Source organism: Petaurus breviceps, unplaced genomic scaffold, assembly GCF_028583685.1.
Source record: "Petaurus breviceps papuanus isolate PSGF00001 unplaced genomic scaffold, PetGlider_PUasm1.0 559, whole genome shotgun sequence".
NCBI classification, from domain to species: Eukaryota; Metazoa; Chordata; class Mammalia; order Diprotodontia; family Petauridae; genus Petaurus; species Petaurus breviceps.
Window position 1 is genome coordinate 1,634,558 of NW_027186377.1, and position 22,188 is coordinate 1,656,745.

Sequence of the window (22,188 nt, forward strand, 5' to 3'; positions counted from 1 at the left end):
ACTTCCCCCAACAAAAACAGAACAGAATTAGCTTACTTGAGGATGAATGCGCAAATATCTCTGTGGGTGCATCTATTTCTGTTTCTTCCTGCTGGAGAGCCGGGACTTTGGCACACTGCTTGTCCCCCTAGATGCTCAGTTAATGCTTGTCGGAGAAACGTGGAACTTGAAATACTCCAGCTTGCTGTTTGTCTGTGGGCTTGAATTTCTGATCCTACAGTGGAATGTCAAAAGAGATTTTACTTTATGGTGAGTTTTCTAGAACTCAGGGAAATGAGTTGTTGCTTTAAGGGATTTGAAACTCCCTTAAGTTCTACCAGGTCATCTGACTATTTCCGGAATGAACTTTCTTTTGAAAGTCAAATTGAGAGCAGCCTTGCTGTGAGAGCAATCAGTCACTTGGACCAACTTGCTGAGTCAAGTTTGAGGTTATTGATGGTGGTTAAATCTATGTGATGTTTGAATTGTTAAATTGGTCACGTTTTGGGGTAAAAATGACTCAGTCTTTTATTGTTCAAGCCTAAACACTTCCTTTAAGACAGTCTTTAAGCACCGAGTCCAGAATTCCACCCAAACCAAAGCCCCAAGTAGGATTTGCCCTTGGAACAGAAACCAGGGCATTTGTAGTTGTGTCTTTGAGTAGACGTCAGAGCTTTGACAAGTAATGTCGTTAGGTCAGTGTCGTGAGCAGTTAGCATTCTTATCTAATGAAGGAGCCCAGAGAGGGTAGAGATTTAATTATGGGAATTGCATTTAAAGAATGAAAAGTTAGAGGCAAGAATTTAACCAGATTTTTCATCCTAAAGCTCCATTTCTTTATGTAAGTTTAATGCATACTTTTTCCTTTGAAGCTACATATTATGAATTTTGAGATTCTTTTCATTTTATTTCTGAAAGTTAAATGAGGCTAAGATTCCTTTCCTATGTTGGTCATGATTTCAGTTATTGTATGCAAGTGTCAATAGAAGACGTTGGAAAATGAACCATTGCCAGCTTATTTAGACATTTCTGCTCAGTGTGGATGGTGGGGAAATAGGTGTTGTGTTAGATAGCCTCTCCATGCAGCAGCTGTTGGCTGTGTAGTTGTTTTGTTTTTTAAATGCCATAATGGGTTCTGGAAATTTGTCTCTGATAATGATGGCATAATTTTAATTTGGGAAAATGTCAGAAGGTATTTTTAATTCTCTTGAGGTATTGATGAAGTTTATTAAAGCCAAAAGTAAATTGTTTGATTTCTCCAGGCTAAATCAGAAACTTTGAATGAATGGCTGAACAAAAAGTAAGTGCTTCCTCTGTGTGTGCGGGGCACTCTGCTGAGTGCTGAGACAGTCCCTGTGCCAGGAGAGCTTGCATTCTCTGGGGGGAAGGCTCCCCATTGGGAAAACTTGGCTAGACAGAGGTGTTTGGGCAGCGGTGAGTGGATGTCAGAACTGCCAAGGGAGAGAAGGTCTGAATGATGTGGATGAAGTGATCTGGAAAGAGGTCTGGGTCAGCACTCAGCAGCTCACAGCTGAGGGGCCCAAGGTGGGGACCTCTGCAGTGGTGTGTCCCGTAGACAGCCCCACTTCTTCTGAAGTTCCCTCCCACTATCAAGGGGACCACCATCCCCGCAGTCACCCCAACTCCTGACCTACACATCATCCTGGAGCCTGCACTTTCACTGCTCGTATCCAGTCGGTTGTCAAGTCCTGGTGATCCTTGTCAACCTCTCCAGCATATGTAGGCTCCTTTCTTTCTTCTGACTCTGTTGTCTGTCGCTGTTGGTCCAGACCCTCGTGACTTCATGCCTGTACTGTCTTACTAGCCTGCTGGGGAGTCTGCCTGCCTTCAGTCTCCCCTCTCCAGTCAACTTTCCACTGAGCTGATAAATGAATCTCTCAGAAGGGCAGATCCAACCATGTCACTTGCCTACATCATTTCCCACCTGGCTGTTCCTTTGGACTTATCCAAGAAACTCATCTTACAACATCAAATGAACTCTGAAACTTCCCACCTCCTCAGCACCTCCTTCCCCCTCTTGGGAGAGAGTAGAGGTGGACATTGGAGAGCTCTTCACAGGTCCTTCACCAGGAAGGAGGGGACCTAGGGCAGACATGTAGTCTCACTGGCTGCGGGACTTCATCATGACATAACCCCCGATGAGATCCCCAAGGGAACTAGTCTAGAGGGAGGAGAGAAGAGGACCAAGGAGAGAAACCTGAGGGGCATCCACCGTTAGAGGGTGTGGTGTAGTCTGGAGGAGGAGTGAGAACCAGGAGAAAAGGTCCTGAGTACCCAGAGAGAAGAGAGGATCCAGGAGGAGAGGGTGACCAGCAGGTCTGAGGCTGCAGAGAGGTCAGGGAGCGTGAGCAGGGAGAGAAGGCCATTGGATTTGGCTACTAAGAGATGATCGGTAACTTGAGAGAGAGCAGCATGGGTGGAATGATGAGCTTGGAAACCTGGTTGGTAGAGGATGAGGAGAGATTGAGAGGAAGGGGAGGCGTTGAAAGTGGATGACCTTTACGAGTTTCGGCACCAAGACAGAAGAGAAGTAGGGTGATAGCAGGAATGGAAGGGTCAGGGGAGGGTGGTTTTCAGGCTAGGGAAAGACACCTCTGTAGGCAGGAGGGAGAGACTGAGTGTAAGAGAGAGGGGGCTGCCTGCTGGAGGAGGTGGGGTGGAAGGGGATCAGCTCTGGTCAGGATTCAGGCCATTGAGAGCAAGTCCAAGGTGGTCAGTCTTCACTTGGAATTCAGTGTTAGAGAATGTGAGAGGTAGAAGTGGGCCTTGGCCACCCATCCTGGTCAGTACCTGAACGGGAATGGCCTTTGGAGAGCAGTGACTTAGAGCTCTTAAGGGGCCGTCCAAGCCGCCCCCCTCTTTTTATGGATGAGAGAGAGATTCTGAATGTGGTCAAGGTCACACAGCTAGGAAGCGCCTGAGGAAGGGTTAAGCTCAGCTCTTTGGGATCCCAAACCCTGTGGGCTACACTGGCTAGCTGGCTCTTTGAAGTGAGCGGTCAGATTTCTGTGGCTAGTTAGTGGGGCTAGAACCCCCTTAGTCTTTCAGAAGACTTGCTTTCCCATTGACTAGATTGACTAGAGGACGAGCTGAGACTCTGCTCCCTGTTGGGAATCGGCTGTAAAGCTTTGTGACAGAAGTTCTTTCCCTAAGTTCTGCTTCAGTTCCTCTGTCTGAGCGATCGCTTTCACTTGGACCGATCTTGAGCTGGCTTTCTCCTTTTCCCCCGGGATCTGGGATGCCCATTGGCCGGGGCACGGGGCCTGGGGCCCTGTGTGGCCTGGGGTCCTGCGCAGCCTCACACACGTGCCACATGCTCACATGTACCACATGCTCACATGTACCACATGCGCACACAGCACATAACACTCAATAAATGTTTTCCCTTCCTTCCCTCTCTCCGTATAGTAGTAGTAAAAAAAAAAAGTATTGTTCAAGCTGGGAAGTCACAGTACTAGGAGTGGGCTAGCTTATAAGTCTGTCTTCAAGGACACTAGTGAGTGCAGTTGGTCGCTTGGAGTGAGCAGTTCTTGAAAAGTTACTCATAACGTGGGCCAGCCAGCTTGGAGTGGGGCCTGGAGTCTTGTGTGGTGGCACCTTAGGCTGTGGCGGTGACAGTGCTTCTTGGGTCCTAATTGTTCAACCCCTGGCTCGGCCCCTTGCCCTCCATCTTGCCCGGTGCCCGGTTTTCTCAAAACTGCCTGCAAGTGGTTCTTTGTCTCTGCTTCCTAGGAGCCCAAAGGTCGTTTGTCATCTGAGTGACTGTCCAAGGAGCATCCTCCCTCCGAGTTTGCATTGAGCAACATTTAAACTAAAATATGGCCGGGGGTCTCTTCTCCTCTGTTATCTCTTAACCTCTTTGTTTCACTTGGAAGTTGACGCGGTTTTCCTTTTATTCTTTCTTCCAAACAGACCATTCGATGTCCCAGCCTATTATGGTACAGAGAAGACCTGGACAGGGTTTTCATGGAAACAGTGAAGTAAATGCGATTCTGTCTCCTCGATCCGAAAGTGGAGGCCTTGGCGTGAGCATGGTAGAATATGTGTTAAGTTCTTCTCCTGCAGATAAATTGGATTCTCGATTTAGGAAAGGAGCTTTTGTAAGTACCTCCATGCTTGGAAGAAAGCCTCAGTCCTCTGCTCGTGTCTAATTTGGTTCTGTTTCTGTTTTTTCATATCTGGTTATCTTGACTGTGTTTAGGGGGGCGCCTAGCTCTTGTCCCCAGGCCTCCTTATTGAAGGAATCCTAAAATGGAGGAAAGAAGGAGCATTTGGGGAGGGATTTGGGCTTCATTATGACGCAAAGCATGAACTCCTGTAGCTTCCTCAGCTGACCTGCGAGATGAAGTAGGGCAGCCCTGCACATCCCAGGTCGGATGTGAGCCCTTGTGATGGCGAGGAGATTCTCTGTGCGTGAAGCAGTCATCAGCCCTTGTGGTGCTAGTGCTTTCCTAGCCCGCTATAGTTAAGGTTGCCTTAGCGCTTCCATTATAAATGGCGACGCTTTTGTATTCCAGTTCGGGCCTTTGGTGAACAAGGGAACCACTCCATTCCACTTTGAAGTGTATTTGTTGTTTCTGTGCACTGCAGTGTAGACTTAGGTCACCTTATGGTGCCTTTTTTGTGTGCTATTAAATTGTCAGAATCAAACAGATTCTTTCTCCTCAGGGCCCTAGAGATGCTGAAACAGATGGACCTGAGAAAGGAGATGAGAAAGGCCAGGCTTCTCCGTTTGAGGAGGACACAGACAGAGAACTTAAACCAGGAGATGAGGAGGATGCTAAATTAAAAGGCAGAGGGTTGCCAAATGGAATGGATGCCGATTGCAAAGATTTTAAGTAAGATTTTCGCTTTCTCCAGAAGACAAGCATGTCCTTCCTGGGCTGTGGGGCTCATCCAGACGCTTTTCCAGGGGCCTCCCGTTCGGCCTGGGTTACTACTGCCCGGGAGTACGGTTTTTTGGTTACTCGGGAGCTAGGCTAGTTGCTTTTCTCGAACCCTTTGGATTCTCAGAGTAATTCTTGGGAAATGCAAGTCCTTTGCGGCATTTCAAATGAACAGCACTGTGATTGAGAACTCACATTTGTTTCGCTCTATTCCCTCCTGCCCAACAGTGCCTCCCTCCTCTTGTCTGAGCTCCTGGTGGTGAATCCTCCCTTCTCCTTCCCCCTCCTCCTTCTCCTCCTTCCTCCCCTCCTCCTCAGCCCCTTAATAGTTTGACCAAAAAACACGAAGGCCTTAATGTTGCTGAGAAGCGAGGACCCTGCCACGACCCTGTTGGAGGAGTTCATGTTGGCAAGAAGACAGTAGATATTGGAGACTGGAGAGTCAGGCTGAAGAGTGCACTTCACTGCTTTGAGGGGATAGCGCTACCCAGTTATCTGCAGATGTGCTTGCTCTTTTCCGCCAAAGGCTTGTCCTTAGAGCACCAAACTTTATAAATTTGACGGGTCATTGCTTCCTGTTGGTTTAGCTTGTATCAGAGCAGAAACGAAATTAATTGTATCTAAAGCCAGTTATCCACGTGTCCAGAGGGACTGGCGCTTAAATCTGTTGCTTTTAATAGCCACAGCAAATGAGATGTTGGCACAGAAGGAGTCTAAAATCAGGGCCACAGCCCCCCGGGCTGAGTGCAAAACAGCATCCAAAACCAGCGAACCTCTTGTGAAACTAGAAATGAATTCAGTTTAATACAGAAAATTACATTGGGAAAATACATCGTGCATTTTCTCCCCAGCTCCTGTTGAACTCAGATTTCATCCAAGACTAATTCGTTAACACTGAGTTGACCATAAGCCCTCAGGGTCCACATCTTTATAATTGAAGTGTTAAAACAACATTAACTATAGCAAGAAAAAAAATGGCACCACGGAAAGGGGCAGCCCCTAAGCACAGTAACCATGGAGAGACCGACTTCCTAGTGGCCACTTTTCTTTTTTAAACAAATTGAGATGTGTTGGTAGAGAATGCTACGGTCTTGGTTTTCTGCATAGAAATGCTTTGCACTCATGTAAATGTTCTGTTCTGTTCTGCTGTTATTTCTTCATGTTACTAAGTAGAGGGTTCAGCTGCAATTACTAGATGACAGAAAACATTTTTCCACACTGGAGCCATTGGTGCATCATCCTGGCATCCTAACAGTTGGATGGAATAGTTGAATCTCCAGAGCTTTCCTGAAGGACTTGGAAGGTTTTTTCAGTTCTGCTTATTTTGTGCAGCGTGGAAATGAATCTGAGCGTTAGCCTGAATAGATAACCTGAGAGTCCAGGGTGGCCTCTGTTGGTGACTGGAACTGTGACCTTGCCCCTAATATCAGTGGTAGAGAAGGAGCCAGGTCTTCTCTTCAGTATCTGGAGAAGAAGAAAGGACATCAGAAGGTCACAGAGAGTGTCTGAAATAGAGCCTGGTGAGACCCTGAGGCCTTCCTCGGCCTCCCTCGGCCCACCGCCATACCAGGATGTCATTCCTAGTTTCCCTTTGGCCTCTCTAGGGGCCGTGCTCAGGCTCAGGCTTCCTCCCAGTTGCCTGCCCTCAGATATTCTCACCTCTGCTTGCTCCACTCCATCCCAACCACATACCGAGATGGCCACACCCTGCTTTTGCCACCACTCACAGACCCCATAACACCTGTGTGATGAGCTCTGGCATGCCAGTCCCACTCTATTTTCATGCCACCTCTCTCTCCACCTTAGGATCCCAAACCTTGTTTCTTGTCCTCACTCTGACCTCCACTTGACCAGTAGTTCTATGGTAGGTCATTCCCCCTTGTTCTAGCCACCTCCAGCCCTCGGGGAACCAGTTCACCTCCTGTCTCAAGTGCCCAGGGCCTGCCCTGCCAAGGCTCAGGCCTGCATCACTCTCACCATCCTCTGCTTTCACTCTGGCTCATAGCCTGCTGAATGAAGCTGTGCTTATATAGGGCAGTGAGGTGGACACGTCCCACTCTGATGCACTGTCCTGCACTCTGCAATGGCTCTTCCCAAACTCTCATCCCTCTGCAAGCTTCCCTCCCAGCTGAGTGCCTGGCCCCATATTTTACTGAAAATATCGATGCTGTTTGAGGAGAGTTCCCACTTCCCCTTTCCTCCTCCATATTTTACACCTACCAGATCCCTTCTGCAGTCTGAAGGCCCTTCTCTTTCCAAGGGCAAACCTCTCTTAACTGCACAAGTGATCTCCATTCCATCCCCTCTCCTGCAGCAAATTGCCATCTCCATCATCTTCTCACTTGTCTTTAACCTCTCCTTATTTACTGGCTGCCTCCCTGCTCCTACAAACCCCGTTTCCTCCCTCCTTTCTTGTTAGCTGGTATCCCATGTCTCTCCTCCCTTTTCTGGCTCAGCTTCTTGAGAAGGCCATCCCTAGCAGGTGTGTCTGCTTCATTAACCCTTCCTCTCTTTGTCGCTCTCTGTAGTTTGCCTTCCAGCCTCAGCATTCAGCTGGAATAGCTCTCTCCAAAGTAAGCAGGCATCTCTGGATTGACAACTCTAATGGTATTTTCTCCGTCTCCATTCTTCTGGCCCTCTTCTCCTGGATCCTCTCTTCTCTCCTGGTTTGCCTGGATTTTCTTTTTATCTGACAGCACCTTCTCTGTCTCCTTTGCTTGCTTTTCATCTGGGTCATGCCAGTGTCCCACGGTCCCTGTACTGTGCCTCCCCTCCCCTGCCTTCCCCCCTCTGCTCCTCTCCATAAATTCACTTGCTGGTCTAATCAGTCGCTCAGATTCTTACGTCTCATTATACGTCCCTGTCTTCTCTATTGATTTCCAGTCTCACATCTCCTGTCACCTCATTGTCCCTCCTAGACTTCTTAAACTTGGCACAGCCCAACTCATCCTTTTCCCGCAAAGCCTTTCTGTCTTTCTGACGGTCTGTTCTTCTCTAGGTCCCTGCTGTCCTCACAGTCACCCAAGCTCCTAGTCTCAGTGTCCTCTTGTACTCCGGGCTCTGGGCCCCCCACCTTTGCTCTCTGCCCTCTTCTCCTGACATTGCCATCTTCACACTGGGTTCATCACACCCAAGAGCCTGCTAGTTTCTTAACATTCAGTGTCACTGCATGCTTTGCTCTGGCCGTCTGCTCTCCCTCGTCAGCTCTGACTCCTGCCTTCCCAGGCTCTCCTCTAATACCAGAAGCCTTTCCTTATTTTCCCTTCTTTCTGGTGATTACTCCTGGTCTATCCCTGTGTCTCACCACAGTGCCTGTCACATAATAGGCACTTAAGAAATGTTTGTTGCTAGACTGACTTTGTAGAGCCCTGTTTGGGAGGGCCCTGGGACCTGACTTCTGGAAGGGCCTCTGCTTGGAGCATTGGGGTGGGGGGAAGGCCAGAAATCATTCAGAGAGAAGGGGGGGGTGGTTATAAGGGACAAGAGGAGCTCAAATGAAGAAATGAAGTTTTTTCTCCTTTTATTCGGTGTCCAAAGTTTCTAGCAGTAATGTGGAGGAGCTCTTGCAGGTGCATATGTTGCTGTATGGTGCTGAGATCTGTTTGCACAGCCTGGCTTTCAGAAACGTCAGGACTGTCTGCTTGTACACAGATCCTCCTTATCCTTGGACACAAAGAGAATTCTTTGGGGGAATGGCTAAAAGAAGCATTGGGGCTGAAGCCACGGAGATTTTCACACAGGCGACTTACTTTGCTTCTGCCCTTGCTTTTGTTTTCATTCAGGTGTCCCAGATCACTGGGGCAGAGGCCTTTTAAAGCTTCAGAGGAGCTGCCAACCTAAGCCACGTTTTTAGTCTGGGTGACTGAGTCTCCCATCTCTTGGCCAAGCCAAGAGATCGCTTTTCATTGATAGCACAAAAAAACCTGCTGCTTTTTGGATTCCTGGATGTTCTTTCAGAATTAAAGTTTGGGGCCTTTTTTCATCATGAAAACTGGAGTTTGGTTTCCATTACAGTTTATCCTGTTCTGGTTGACAGTGATTCGTTTGCTCTCTTAGCTGCATAGTAGAGAGGTTACTTCCTAACTGACCTAGAGACAGCCCAGGGGCACAGTGCCTGCAGTGTTAGCAGCCATGTGACCATGGACAAGTCATTTCATTGTTGTCTCCCTCACTTTCTATGAGTGTGAAGTGGGGATGCAGCCCTTGCTTCGAGATTTTGATGAGGTTGTATGCTTAGCACACTGCCCTGCACACATAGGGCCCTTGAGAAATGCTCATTCTGTGTCATCTTTGCCTCTGCCTCTCTCAGCCTCCATTTCCTCACTGTTAGATGGGGATATTAGCCCCCACTTACCTGGGTTGGGAGAGCTTTGGAATAGTGGGTCCCCATGTCCCTCTTTAACTCTTAATCAATAGTGCCAAGAACTTAGAACCTCTTCCAGGGCACTGTGAGTCGTTCTAGCTTACCGTGAAATGGGAAAAGTTGGTTCCATTGCAGCTTTGAGGTGGCCATTCATGCACCAGCCTCAGTCTCTTCAGCAGAATGCGGGAAACACTGATTCCTCGTCTGACGTTCCTTAGGTCCACAGGGCCTGGGGCCAAATGATGCCAAAGGCCCCTCCTGGCTCTTATCAATAACATGGACATTGTGCAGTCCTTGGCTGTCTTGGATTACATGTGTTCTCTAGGCTTGAGACATTTATGGGACCTTCTGTGGTTCTTTAGGACATTGTAACCTTTTCCATTGGTGCCAGGACTTCTCCACGCTCTGATCCTGCGGTAATTCTCTTTATTTAGTCGCACTCCAGGAAGCCGCCAAGCTTCTCCCACAGAAGTAGCTGAGCGCCTGGGCCCCAATTCGAATCCTCCTGAAGGACTGGGTCCTCTCCCCAATCCTGCAGCTAATAAGCCCCTCGTGGAAGAGTTCCCCAGCCCTGAAGCCCAGACTTTGGATGCCATGGAGCAGGTGGGCCTGGATTCCTTGCAGTTTGACTATCCTGGAAACCAGGTGCCGATGGACTCTTCAGGAGCCGCTGTCGGCCTGTTTGACTACAGCTCTCAGCCACAGCAGGTAACTGGGCTTGCCAGGGCGGTTGGTGCTGCCTACACTGAGTGCGAGGCCTACAAGAAAAGCTCAAGTGGGCCTCTGTCTGTCTCCCAGCTCTTTCAGAGGACCAGTGCGCTAACCGTCCAGCAGTTAACGGCAGCCCAGCAGCAGCAGTACGCCTTAGCTGCGGCCCAGCAGCCACACATTGGTGAGTGGGGAGTGTAGTTGGCACAGGGGCGGGGCAGGGAGGGGTGGATGTACTCCTGAGCAAAGCAAGGGGGGTTTTATGAGAAGACCCTGGACCTCTTTGGCTCTTCCCAGAGAACCATGTTCCTAGTGAGTGGGTACAAGGTCAGGGCTGAGGGATGCTTCCCGGTGGGCATTGGTCAGTCTTATGACTTGAGAAGAAGGGTTAGAGGGAAAGGCCACCCTGGAGCACTTGGGGGGCCCTTGCCAGGGCACCTCCTCACTCCTGGGTGAAATGGGGATCAGCACCATGCTTGGGACTGCTTGGAGGCCAGCTTGGGATCATCCGGCCCTGTGATCCTGGGCCAGCCACCGCCCTGCTGCCTCCTGTCACTGCTGCATCTGTCAGATGGGGTACGCAGCAGGCTCTCTGTAGACACAAACTCTTGTCATCACTTTCACTGTCATCATCTGCTGTGTCTGAGACTCAGGAGTCCTTGTGTGACTGACCAAGTCCTTTCCCTCCCACCCTCTTCCCAGCATTGTTAAGAGTATCGTGAACTATTGAAGATGTTATCTAAGACTTTGAACAGCAGCAGCAGATGTAAAAAGGAAGCCCATTTCCTGCCCGTGATGGATGGTCTTGGGCATCAGTGAATTCACTTTCTTACCTTCTGTACGTGCTTTTTCCACATTCTCCTTAGCCTAGGACTGTGCTTTTTGTCCTGTGCTCTAGCTTGCGGGCCTTGGGAGCCTGGGGCCAGACCTGGTCTGCTTGCCTCTCCCAGGTGGTCGCTCCCCTCTTGGGACTTGGCCTGGAGCCTGCTGTTGGCAGCTTCCTAGAACTGCAGAGAGGGGAGCTAGGAGGAGGCAGAGGGCATGCTTCCCTAGTGGGCAACAGCGAAGTTCTCAGTTCCTGCATCTCCAGAGTGGGCTGGCACCAGGGTGTAACATGGGTTTCATAGCCTGCCTCCTGAGCACTAGAGCATTTGCAGCAGCAGATGTTCTTATTACTGGGCTTCTCATTAGACACTTGCCTTGGGAACAGTCTGAGTACTGCCCTCTCCTCTGGCTGTCTTGCCTTTTTCTTACTCCTCCTCAGGCTATCCTTGCATGTTATGTTTAGTTTAGGACCTAGGGGAGAGGGATGAAATGGGGACTCCTTTCCCCCAGTTATTTCCTTAAACAAGTGTTTTATTGCTACTTTTAAAAAATATTGTCACGTCTGTAGCAGCAAGCACCCCAGCCTCCCCAGGGTGGCTGCCAACACAGGTTCCTAGATCTGCTTTTCTAAAGGAAAACAACTCAAAATGGGTTAACAATCTTGCTTTAATCAATCAAACATATTTACCTAGTTCAGGGGAAAAAGTCAGCACCCTGCACTTCAGTATACAGAGGTTACAAGCAGAAGTTATAAGAAGACAGAGAAACATTTCAGCAGACAGGCCTCCAACTGTCTGATCATTACATCCTTACCTAGTCACAGTTACTAGAGAGGGAAGCACCAACATCTGGGTTTTTCAAAGCCAGGGAGTTCTCAACGGCTGCCCAGAGTCTCATCTGGTCAAATCACGCAACCCTTCTCAAAATGAGCCCCCAAATTAAGCCTCACATCAGGGTTTATATAGCCTCCTCCAGGGTCAGAGAGTGTAACAACCTTCTTCACCCACTGCCCAATAACAAAGTATCTCCTGAAGAACAAGCCGCCCCCGACAGGCTCCAGGTGCACTTAAGCTTATCAGAGGGCCTGGGGCAGGGAAGATCTTAAATTTTCATTCCCATTACAACTTCTCAGTGAGTTCTGGGAACCTCTTCTCCTGCCTCCATTCCCCCACCCCAACATAACTGACTCGTGTAATAAATCCAGTAAGGTGAAACAGGCTGTCACGTGACATGGGGTGCTTTGCTCTGCACCTGGAGTCCAAGACTTTGTGCCAAGAAGGCAGCGCGATGGTGAATAGTGGCTGGGACTTGGGAGCTGAGCTAATTAAGTCCACGACTTGTATTAAGAACCTCCGCTTTGCCAGGCACTGAGCCTTTTGAGCTTCCAGTGTGATGGAGGAGCCCACGTGCAGACAGAATGTGTGTGGACTAGAGTGGAGACGATCTGAGGCTTTGCTGCTGGGGAGGTGGGCTGCCTGCCTGCTTGTAGGTAGGTGGGGAGCTAACGTTGGCCGTTGAGTTGCTGGAATTCCTATTTCTGCAAATGGTGTTTTCCTACTGACGTGGCCTTGACCAGTTCATGCAAGTGGGGATTTTCATATTCCTTGTTTCTTTCTGTGTAAAAATGTTCCATGACCTTCACCATTGGAGAAGGAGAGCATTTCAGGGCCTTCGTTCCTGTCTAGTCAAGGCCTCCCTGATGGTGATCCCCAAATGGAGAGCATTCATCCGGCCCCACTTTAAGGCTCCTGGGGCCCATGGGGGGGTTACACCTCTCATTATTACAAAGGTTTGCTTGAGGTCAATTGCCCCTTGACAGTTTTGCTTCTACTGTCCTTGGAGTTTGTTAAATTAGATGCAGCTAGGGGTGGCTAGGTGGCGCAGTGAATAGAGCACCAGCCCTGGAGTCAGGAGGACCTGAATTCAAATCTGGCTGCAGACACTTGACATACTAGCCGTGTGACCTTGGGCAAGTCACTTAACCCCAGCTGCCCTTCTTCCCCCTCCAAAAAGCAAAAAAAGTAAAAAATAAATTAGGTGCAGCTAGATGATGGGGATAAGGTGCTGGGCCTGGTTAGGTCAGGGAGACCTGATCTCAAATACAGCCTTAGACACTAGCTGTGTGATGCCTGTTCTGCCTCAGTTTCTTCATCTGTAAAATAGGAATAATAATAAAACCACTTAGATCAAATGAGATGATGTTGAGTGTTTTACAAACACTTTATCTATCCCATGCGACACCATAGAGCAGGTGCATGTAGTAATATTGCCTAGTCCTACTAATGATGGCCAATCGCAGAAAGGGCTTGGCTGGCGAGTTGGAGGGAAGGGATGAGGTGGTCCCTGGGCCGGGCACCTTCACACAGGAGCCTCGTGCTAAGACCAAGGGAAGCAAATGCAAATGAAAGCAAGACTGGCACTGCCCTAGGGACCTTCTGTTCTTTTTTCTCTCAGTCCCTAATTCTTTGCTTTTTAATTTTAAATTATTTTGAAATGAAAATCACCTTCCTCCCACATTCCTTCTGCCCTCTTTTCTTGGTTCATACCTCTTTGGGGAGGGTGCCCCTTGGAATCTAGCTTTCATTGTGTTCATAGGAGTTCTTGCGTCTTTCCCGGTGTTGTGTATATTGTTTGCCTGGTTTGGCCCACGAGGCTTTTCAGGTTTCTCCTGAAACCTTGTTTCTTATAGCACAGTAGTATTCCGTCAGAGTCAGCTACTCCACCTTGGTCAGCCGTTCCCCAGTTGATGGGCATCGCATTCCCTTAATTTTCAATTCTTAACCACCACAAAAAGAGCTGCTATAAATATTTTTGTGGGCCCTTTCCCCTTTTCTTTGTTCTTTTTGTGGTATAGACCTAGTAGTGGTATCGCTGGGTCAAAGGGCATGCCCAATTTGCTAGGCCTTTGGGCAGTTTCCAGTGTTCTCTAGAATGATTAGACCAGTTCACAATTCCACTAATAAAGCCTCAGCATGCCTGCTTTCCCTTGTCCTCTCCAGCTCCATCAGTGAAGGAGCTTATGTTTTGTGTGGATGAAAAGGCAGCAGAACAGGATGGAGGGTGGGGTAGGTGGGGAGGAGTGAGCAGAGCGGGGTGAGGGGGGCAGTGCCTTGGGGCCTGAGGAACACAAAGGTGTGTGTGCCCAGCTTGTTACACCAGGCCTCTCCTGTGCCTGGCAGTAAGACTCAGTTTTTCCTTAAGAGACCATTTCAAGGGCCACCTTTATTTTGGCCAAATCATTCTCCTTCACTCCCCGTTTACAGACTCCCACAGCATTGTTTCTGCTCCACTATTGTATGTATGTCATTTGGGTCCAGTGAAACGTGAGATATAATTAAAGTAGCCTTTTCATGTCCCTTGAAGTTGTACCAAACTCTTGACATTTCTCTTTGGATCCTCACGATATTCCCATTTTGCAAATGAGGAAACTGAGGCAGACAAGTGAAGTGACTTGCCCAGGGTCACATGGCTATGGCCAGATTTGGACCCAAGTTTTACTAATTCCAGGTCTAGCACTCTGTCCCCTTAAGGCTAGGGATTGTATCATTAATGCAGCCTGCAGCTGCTGTGGAAGGGCTGCCAGTACAGGTTCTTTGATCTGCTTTTCTAAAGGAAAGACAGCTTCAGAGGAGTCAGAGATCGTACTTTAATTACTGATAAGTATAAAGAAGCGAGTAACCAACAAAGAATCCAATAGACAGGCTCCAACTGTCTGAACAGAATAATAGATACCTGATCACCAGCCCAGGGAGCAAGCACCAACATCTGAGCCCCAAAGCAAAAGGCCGACCTCCAGAATATGGAGTTATGGCTCAGAGCCCCACCCTGAGACTCGGGCCTGAAGGGCTCAGTACCAAAAGGTGTGAAAGCCTTCCTGTAAGCAGGCCTCCCCTAAGGGAGCCCCTCCTCTATGTGAGCTCCTCCCCCAAGCAAGCCCCTCTTCTATGTAAGCTCTTTCCCTGAGTGTGACTCCGGCCTGGCAAGCTGATTGAAACCCCTGTGTGCCTTAGAGCTGGGCGCACGGCCTCTGTGCCACGGGAGAATGGAAGCACACATGGTCATGTAGGCATGTTAATGGACGGGGAAGGTCATATAGCCCTTAAATCCTCCAGGATTTCTCTTTCTGTTTAAGCCTAGCCCACTGTCTGGCACGGGGCGGGGGGGTGCTTCAGAAGTGCTCCTGGGTCGATCCTGGCACCTTTTGCCCTTCTCCACAAAGCTAATGTTCCCTGTATTTCACCAGTATGGTATTTGGTGACAGGAGCCAGTCAATGCTCCTGAAGAATCAGCAGTGCCCAGGGTCACTGGGGTCGAGCCCTGCACTGTCTGTAGTGACCATAGGAACTCAGCTCAGACCAGCTGCGGCACAGTAACTAGGAATGTGGAAGCTCTGAAGGCCCCCTGCGGCCGAGATGCGCCATGATTCGCTCTTCCTCATCATCGTGTTCGGGTTGGGAAGCTGCTGCTCTTCCTGCCTCTTCATCCCAAACAGGCTGCTGTTCTAGGAGCCTCTTGGTTGATCTTTCTCCACTCTTCGTTAGGCTGAGGATGCCTTGTTGGGGGCTTCTGCAGGGCCTGGAGAAACAGCCCTGGCATTATGCTCACTGCCGGAAACATGCTTTCATTCCCAGAGCCGTCTGTTAATAGTACCTTTTCAGATGAATTAGTAAATCCATGAATGAGGAAGACCACCAAATTGGGTGGAAATTGTGAGGTCTGCCTAGGCAGAGGAGAAGGTGTCCTGGGCCTTAAACCATGAGTGACAAGATTAAAGCCATGGCGGGTCCTCCTTTGTTAGAGAAGGGATCCTGGGACCGTCATGTGCCAGGCCTCTCTCGCCTCTGCTGCAGTTGGACTTCTGTGGGCTCAGCCAGGAAGGAGTGCTCTGACCACTGGGGGATTGGTCCTGGGGCCATGGTGGGGCCATGTGGAAGAAGGCCACCCAGGATCTCCTGCCCAGCATGACCAGAAACATTTGGGTGGTTTCCAATGAGATGACACACGTGTAAACGCTCAGTGTACGTGGAAAACCCGAGTCCTTTCCCAGCCCTGATCCTCCTCATCCTGATGCCAGGGCAGCGAAGGCAGAGATGGTGGTAGAAGGTGTCTCTGAAGGGTCCTATCTGGGAAGGTTGGGGAAGGGGAGGCAGGGAGCAGTGGGGAGGGACTTGGCTTGGCAAAGGCTTTCCTTGCCACAGTGAGGGCCGGCACCATTTTGTAGAGGGTTTATCTCACTGATGGTTTTTCTCTAGCTTTGTGGAATACCTGGTTAGCACCTGAGATAGTATTTAGGTGCTTAAACATTTATTAAGTACCCATGTGTGCTAGGCCCTGTACTGAGAGCTTTCCAAATATGTTCACATTTCTTCCTCATGGTGACCCTGAAAGGTAGGGCTGTGCGGTTACTCACTGTATGGTCAAGGACAGGGAGTCAGAGGCGAAGTGACTCATCCAGGGTCACCCAGCTCAGAAGGGGCTGAGGCCACATTGGAATTTGAGTCTTCCTGATGCCAGGCTTGTGATATCAGCTGCCCCTCTGGGGGAGGTAATGCAAGGCTTAGCCTTGGCAAGACAAGATGGTGGCAAGAACAGGGGCAGGGGCTCAAGAGAAAAGGGTAGGGAAGGAAGGAGTGATGTCACGCAGGTGAATGATGGGCCTTGGGATTGTGAGGGAGGGAGAGAGGGAGTGGAAACAGGTGGGGATTGGCAAGGGGCATATCTGGGTCAGTGAATATCTATCTGCCTGCAGCACTCAGGGGTCATGGCCCATCTTGGGGCGTAGTTGAGGTAGGTGGAGGAACTCCTCTTCCTGGGTTTGGGGGCGGGGGGAGAGCTGGCCAGACCGTGAGTGTGTGGAGGAAGGCAGGACAGTGTCCTGGAGGCTATAGGTTAAGGAGAGGAGGGGGTAGAGGGACAGCCTGGGGGTGGCCCACTCCCTGTGACTGACTCCTCAGTGCTGCTGTCTCCCAAGCGTTGAGGGATAAGACTGAGCCCGCTGGGCTCCCCCAACGGGGCATTTCCTGCTTCTGGGGGCGCTGCCTGGAGGGGGCATGGCACATGTTAGCATGGAGATTGCTTGTGTCAAATGTAACAGGATGAGTTTCCCAGAACTCTGACTTCTCAAGGGGTAGATGGAGAGAGCACTGGGCCTGGGGTCTGGAAGTCCTGAGTTCAGATCCAGCCATAGATACTTTGTTTGCCTCAGTTTCCTTCTTTGAAGATGGGGTTTCTCCGTTTGATTATGTTTCCAGCATGGTTTGTCCTCTTAGGAACAGTTTTGACATTCACTCTCCTTCCTTGTCTCCTCCAGCTGGTGTCTTCTCGGCAGGCCTCGCTCCAGCCGCTTTTGTGCCAAACCCCTACATTATTAGTGCTGCCCCCCCTGGCACCGATCCCTACACTGCAGCGGGCCTGGCAGCGACGTTGGCAGGTAAGGAGGCGCTTGCTTCCGGTGGTTTGCATGCCTTCTTGCTGCCAGTGGGTGAGCTCTGGGGCGGAAGGGGTACAGAGGAGGACAGCCTCTGCCCTGCACATTGCTCCATCCCTGGCACCAGCTGGCAGCCTCTGTCCTTCAGTCCTTTCAGTCATGTCTGACCCTGTGACCCCCGGGGGGATTTTCTTGGAGAGACATTGGAGCAGTTTGCCATTTCCTTCTCCAGCTCATATTACAGATGAGGAAACCGAGGCCAGCAGGGGAAAGCCACTCCCCCAGGGTCACACATCTGCTCTGAACTCCCTAGGAGGAGTCTTCTGGCTTCAGGCTGGGCGCGCTGCACCGTGGCGCCCCCTAGCGGCCTCAGCTTTTTAAATTCCTCATGGAGTTCTCAAGTGCTTTCTTAGACGTGTATAGCATTTTGCTGTTCACAGTTTGATTTTGGTTATTAGCCTCATTTTCTGAATCACAGAAGGTGTTTTTATTTTTCCCACGGAACTAATTTTGTGTTCACTGGTTTTGTGAATCCCTTTCCCATTCAGCTCAGTTTCAGTCTCCTTAAGGTATAAGGAGGAGCCAGCTGGTCATCTTGGCACCACATTTCTGTGGGATGCAGAGCCAGTTTTAACATGAAAAGACAGACTGTTCACTAGCAGTCAGTTCAGCCCTCTCCTTGGTGTTCTGGGACAGTGTGCTGTCTGCAGCCTCTACTTTCTGGTCTAGAACATGTGGGGTTTGGATCCCATGATGAGGAGAGAGAGAGGGGGTCTCCCTGAGCCCTTTGCCTCAGGCCTGCCCACCTTTTTCCCCTTCATTTCTATTGCTTTTGCTCCTGATGTACGCCCTTTTGGACTTCATCCAGTAGTGAGCACGTTAGCACCACTGTTCTGGAATACCAGCAGAATTGAGATGAAGAGCCCTGGAGCCAGGTCTGGCAGCTTGGGGAAGCATGTTGTCATCGGAATGCAAATGCAGCAGAGTTGTTTGTCCCTAGAGATGTCTCAGATCCATCCTTTGAGAAAAAGGAGGGTGACCGGTCACCTCGAACGGTCTCTTATGCTGGCTCTGTGTCTGTGCTAGCAGTGAATTAAGTTCTCATCCCTTTGTGTTTTGCATAGGTCCTGCAGTGGTCCCGCCCCAGTATTACGGCGTTCCCTGGGGGGTGTATCCAGCCAATTTATTTCAGCAGCAAGCTGCGGCTGCCGCCACCAGCGCAGCCAATCAGCAGGCCGCATCCCAGGCACCACCTCCAGGACAGCAGCAGGTAGTGTGACCAGAGCAGCTCCTTGGGATATTCAGAAGTGGTTTTGCCTCTTGTTTTATGTAGTGTCTTTAAGCCATTCCTTCATCATGACCAGTGGGTGGGGATCACTTGTTCATTTGGTACAGAAGTACGTAGGAATCTTGATAGAAGATTCCTCAAAGCCAGGATGTTTTCCAGCTGTATGTTATTGCTGAAGATTAAGAAGGAACGTTATTGTCAACAGTTAACTTTTACTTCGTAGTGTAAAGTTATCTAATCTTTTGCAAACAGGCCTATCATCAGAGGTGACTGTGATGCACAGATGTGACATAGCTTTGCATAAACACCTGTTTGTCATAAGGAGGTGGCAGTATTTGCTGTCAGATTCAGTACTTCTTTTAAAATCAGAACAGCGCCTTAAGATTGGAGTTTCTTTTTAACATGGCCTGACTTAGCAGTAATAATGAAAGTTGTTTGTATGATTATCACTGTAGCACTGTCTTTGGGGCTCTTCGCCCAAGTTTGTGTTCTAGGGAACAATCAGTGAGATCTTGGGGGCTTTCCAGTGGCCTAAGACTGTGGGTGAGTCAGGAGAGGGGAGAGTGGTGACCTTTGTTGAAAGCCAGTGTTCAATGGGTTTCTACGCCCACCACTGGCAACTGGGATCTCCTCTCAGAAGAGCAGCTCTGGCTTCTTTTGTGACTTTGGGCTTAGTTCTTCTTCCTGATCAGCCTGTTTCTAGAAGCAGAGGGTTTGCTTTGTGCAGTTCGCTACACACCTAGAACCCATGGGACCCTGTCCCTCGGGGTGCAGCTGCTTCCCAGGGAGCTCCCTGTTTTGGTCCCATCCCCTTTACATCAGCCGCGTTTGTCAGTGTTTGCCATTGGTTCTGTGTATGTGTTTGGAGTTTGGTGGAGTTGATACAGTTTTAAACTCATTAGCTCCTCAATTGACACTTAGTCTAGAACGTGAGAATTGAAAGAGGATTGAAAATGAGAGCTCTGGAGAAAACTTGGGCAGTTTAGGGAAACATTTTGGTCTAGGAAGAGAGTGTGGGAGAGTTGTCTTTTCCTAAAGTTGCCTCCCATTTGGTTGGCAAACTCCCCCATGATGATAAAAATCCAGATTACTTTTGTGATTAAGAGGAAGAAAATTGTTTTTCAGAGACAGCTGTGGGATAAAGCTAAGAGCAGATGCTGGAGTTAAACCTCGGTGTTGCTGCAGTGATGTGGACAAGGGAAGAGACTGTCTCTTGATTCATTCATCCTATTCATGATAGATAAACTGAGGTCATTTTCAGATGACAGAACCTCCCTCCATTCCTGCAGTTTGAGAGCCAGTCAGTCTTTGGTCATTTCCATGTTTTTATCCTGAGGCCCAGGCCTTGTGTTCAATCCCTCAGTGTCTGTAAGCTCGTGAAACAGTCAGTGGGTTGTCCTTGACAACTTGCGTGCCTAGTGTTTACTTATGTGCTTTCTTGGGTCTCTTGCAGGTTCTCCGGGCTGGAGCCAGTCAGCGCCCTCTCACTCCCAACCAGACTCAGCAGGGGCAGCCAGCAGAATCCCTTGCTGCCGCTGCCGCTGCTGCTGCTGCCGCCGCCGCCGCCGCCGCCACCAACCCCGCTCTGGCTTTTGGGCAGGGTCTTGCTACTGGCATGCCAGGTAATGCATTGGCCAGCCTGTGTTCATTCCAGTTTACTTTTGCTGTTGTGGGAGAAGCCCCACCCTGAGTTCCCCCGAGGCTCTCGTGCTCATGAGCATTCCAGTAGGTGCTGGAGCGCATCCATGCTGGGCCCCTCTGTAGCGCCCGGTGGGAGTGGGGGGCTTTGATTGGCACCCTGGGAATGTGAAGGGAGCATTCAGAGGATGTGCTCCTTTCCTGTGCAGAGGAAAAGCACATTTGGACCTTCAGTCTGAAAGGTCACCTTTGGATGAGTTTGGAAGTCAGAGGACAGGCGAGACTTGGCCTGTCGTGGCCCTTTGCATCCTTTCCTCCTTCAGCAGTGGAGCGAGCCAGGTCCAGCCCAGGGCCTTTTCTGGCCGGCTCGTGGAGAGAGCTCTGGGCAACAGCTAGCCCCCGTCCCCAGGGGAACCTGAGCAGGACTGGTCCTTCCTGGCTTTCATTGGGCTTCCTTTGAATTCTCATGCCTCTGCGTTGCTCTGTTTAGTGGCTTTTGCAGTTGTATGTTTTCTTAGAAAGAAACTGTGCTGAGCTTGACCCTTTGTGTATCCCCCGACCTCTAGGCTACCAAGTCCTTGCCCCAACCGCCTACTATGACCAGACTGGTGCCTTAGTGGTGGGCCCGGGAGCAAGAACAGGCCTGGGCGCCCCGGTCCGCCTCGTGGCCTCCACGCCTGTCCTCATTAGCTCGGCAGCAGCGCAGGCCGGTAAGTTGGGAGGATGGCGGCTTACTGGTGGAGCGCCTTCTCAGGACAGGACTCAACTTGAGCAAGGATTTCAAACTTGTGTCTTGCAGCGGCCGCTGCTTCTGCCGGAGGGACTGCCAACAGTCTGACAGGAGCCACCAATGGCCTCTTTCGGCCTCTCGGCACCCAGCCACCCCCGCCACCACCGCCAGCTCCGCAGCAGCCTCCTCCCCAGCCCAACACCAATCTGCAGTCCAGTTCATTTTACGGGAGCAGTTCTCTGACCAGCACCTCGCAGAGCACTTCCTTGTTCTCTCACGGGCCGGGCCAGCCTGGAGGCACGTCTCTGGGTTTTGGGAGCAGTAGCTCCTTGGGGGCTGCCCTGGGCTCGGCCCTTAGTGGCTTCGGCTCATCTGGTAAGTGGCTTTTGTGGCCTGAGTCTCCATGATGGTTCAGTCTTTAAATAAAATGGGAATCATCAATCTTCTCTTGATAGTTCAGCAGAAAGAAAGACAAGGCAGTGTGCACTGAGTCTGCTGTCTTGGTTATTTCAAGCAAGCTAGAGCTCTTTCAAATGTAGGGCCTTGCCTTTAGAAAGATCAGCTTGTAGTCAGATCTTTGAAGGACCAGTAACTTGTACACTGACTTTTGGCCACTGTTGGCTAGCCCCTTCTTATTCTTCTTAGTCCTGATCACTCAGCTCATTTTTCCCATGATGACAAATGATGTGTTCATTGTGTAATTCACACGACTCACTGGTTTGTGATTGCCTTAATTTTTCTCATAGAAGTTCAGTGTGGTGGCAAGCTATTCTAAACTAAAGCCCTAACAATCCTTTAAGGAGCCTGCCAAGTTAACTGAAGTCCTAACTTGTTTCTTGGTTTTTCTTGGCCTATTTCCACAGGAAAACTCAAGTGTTCATGAAAAGCCATGCAAAATCCCTCTATCACTTACCTTGATGACCTGTTTCTATTTTTTCAAACCACACAAAATTTGACACTTGCAAACCAAATATTGCCCCCCTTCTGAAGCCTCAACGGTCCTGGGATCTCTGGGGCTGATGTGGTGCCCTGCTTCCTTGCTCAGGCTTCCTGCCTTGTCTGGGTCCACTCGTCCCAGCAGATGCTCCAAGGGCCTGCTTTTGTGGCCCTGGGAAATAGAGCTGACAAAGCTAAGGCTTGGCCCAGGCAGAACCTCCTGGCACCAAGCTCAGAATGATCCGCTATCCAGCGTTGTGCTGAGCTGGATACCTGCACGGTGACGTACCGGGAGAGATGCTTCGCCGGCAGGCCTCAGCCCGAGCCCTCTGTCCTGTCGGCCAGTCTCCTCAGGCAGAGCAGCTGTTTGTGACACCAGATGAGAGC

At 50.0% G+C, this 22,188-nt stretch overlaps 1 protein-coding gene across 7 annotated transcripts in view; it reads left to right on the top strand.

Annotated features, from left to right (window-relative positions):
• PUM2 (pumilio RNA binding family member 2) overlaps window positions 1–22,188 on the top strand; it is a 92,103-nt gene that overhangs the window by 32,611 nt on the left and 37,304 nt on the right. For 6 of the 7 annotated variants that reach the window (XM_069102986.1, XM_069102988.1, XM_069102990.1 and 3 more), the window contains exons 4-12: window positions 3,913–4,100; window positions 4,669–4,838; window positions 9,684–9,957; window positions 10,048–10,141; window positions 17,093–17,212; window positions 18,334–18,479; window positions 19,951–20,119; window positions 20,702–20,845; window positions 20,935–21,240. In XM_069102986.1, coding sequence (XP_068959087.1) covers window positions 3,913–4,100; window positions 4,669–4,838; window positions 9,684–9,957; window positions 10,048–10,141; window positions 17,093–17,212; window positions 18,334–18,479; window positions 19,951–20,119; window positions 20,702–20,845; window positions 20,935–21,240 — 1,611 coding nt within the window. Of the gene's footprint in view, window positions 1–3,912; window positions 4,101–4,668; window positions 4,839–9,683; window positions 9,958–10,047; window positions 10,142–17,092; window positions 17,213–18,333; window positions 18,480–19,950; window positions 20,120–20,701; window positions 20,846–20,934; window positions 21,241–22,188 lie in introns of those variants that run through there. The other variant, XM_069102992.1, reaches the window with a different exon arrangement.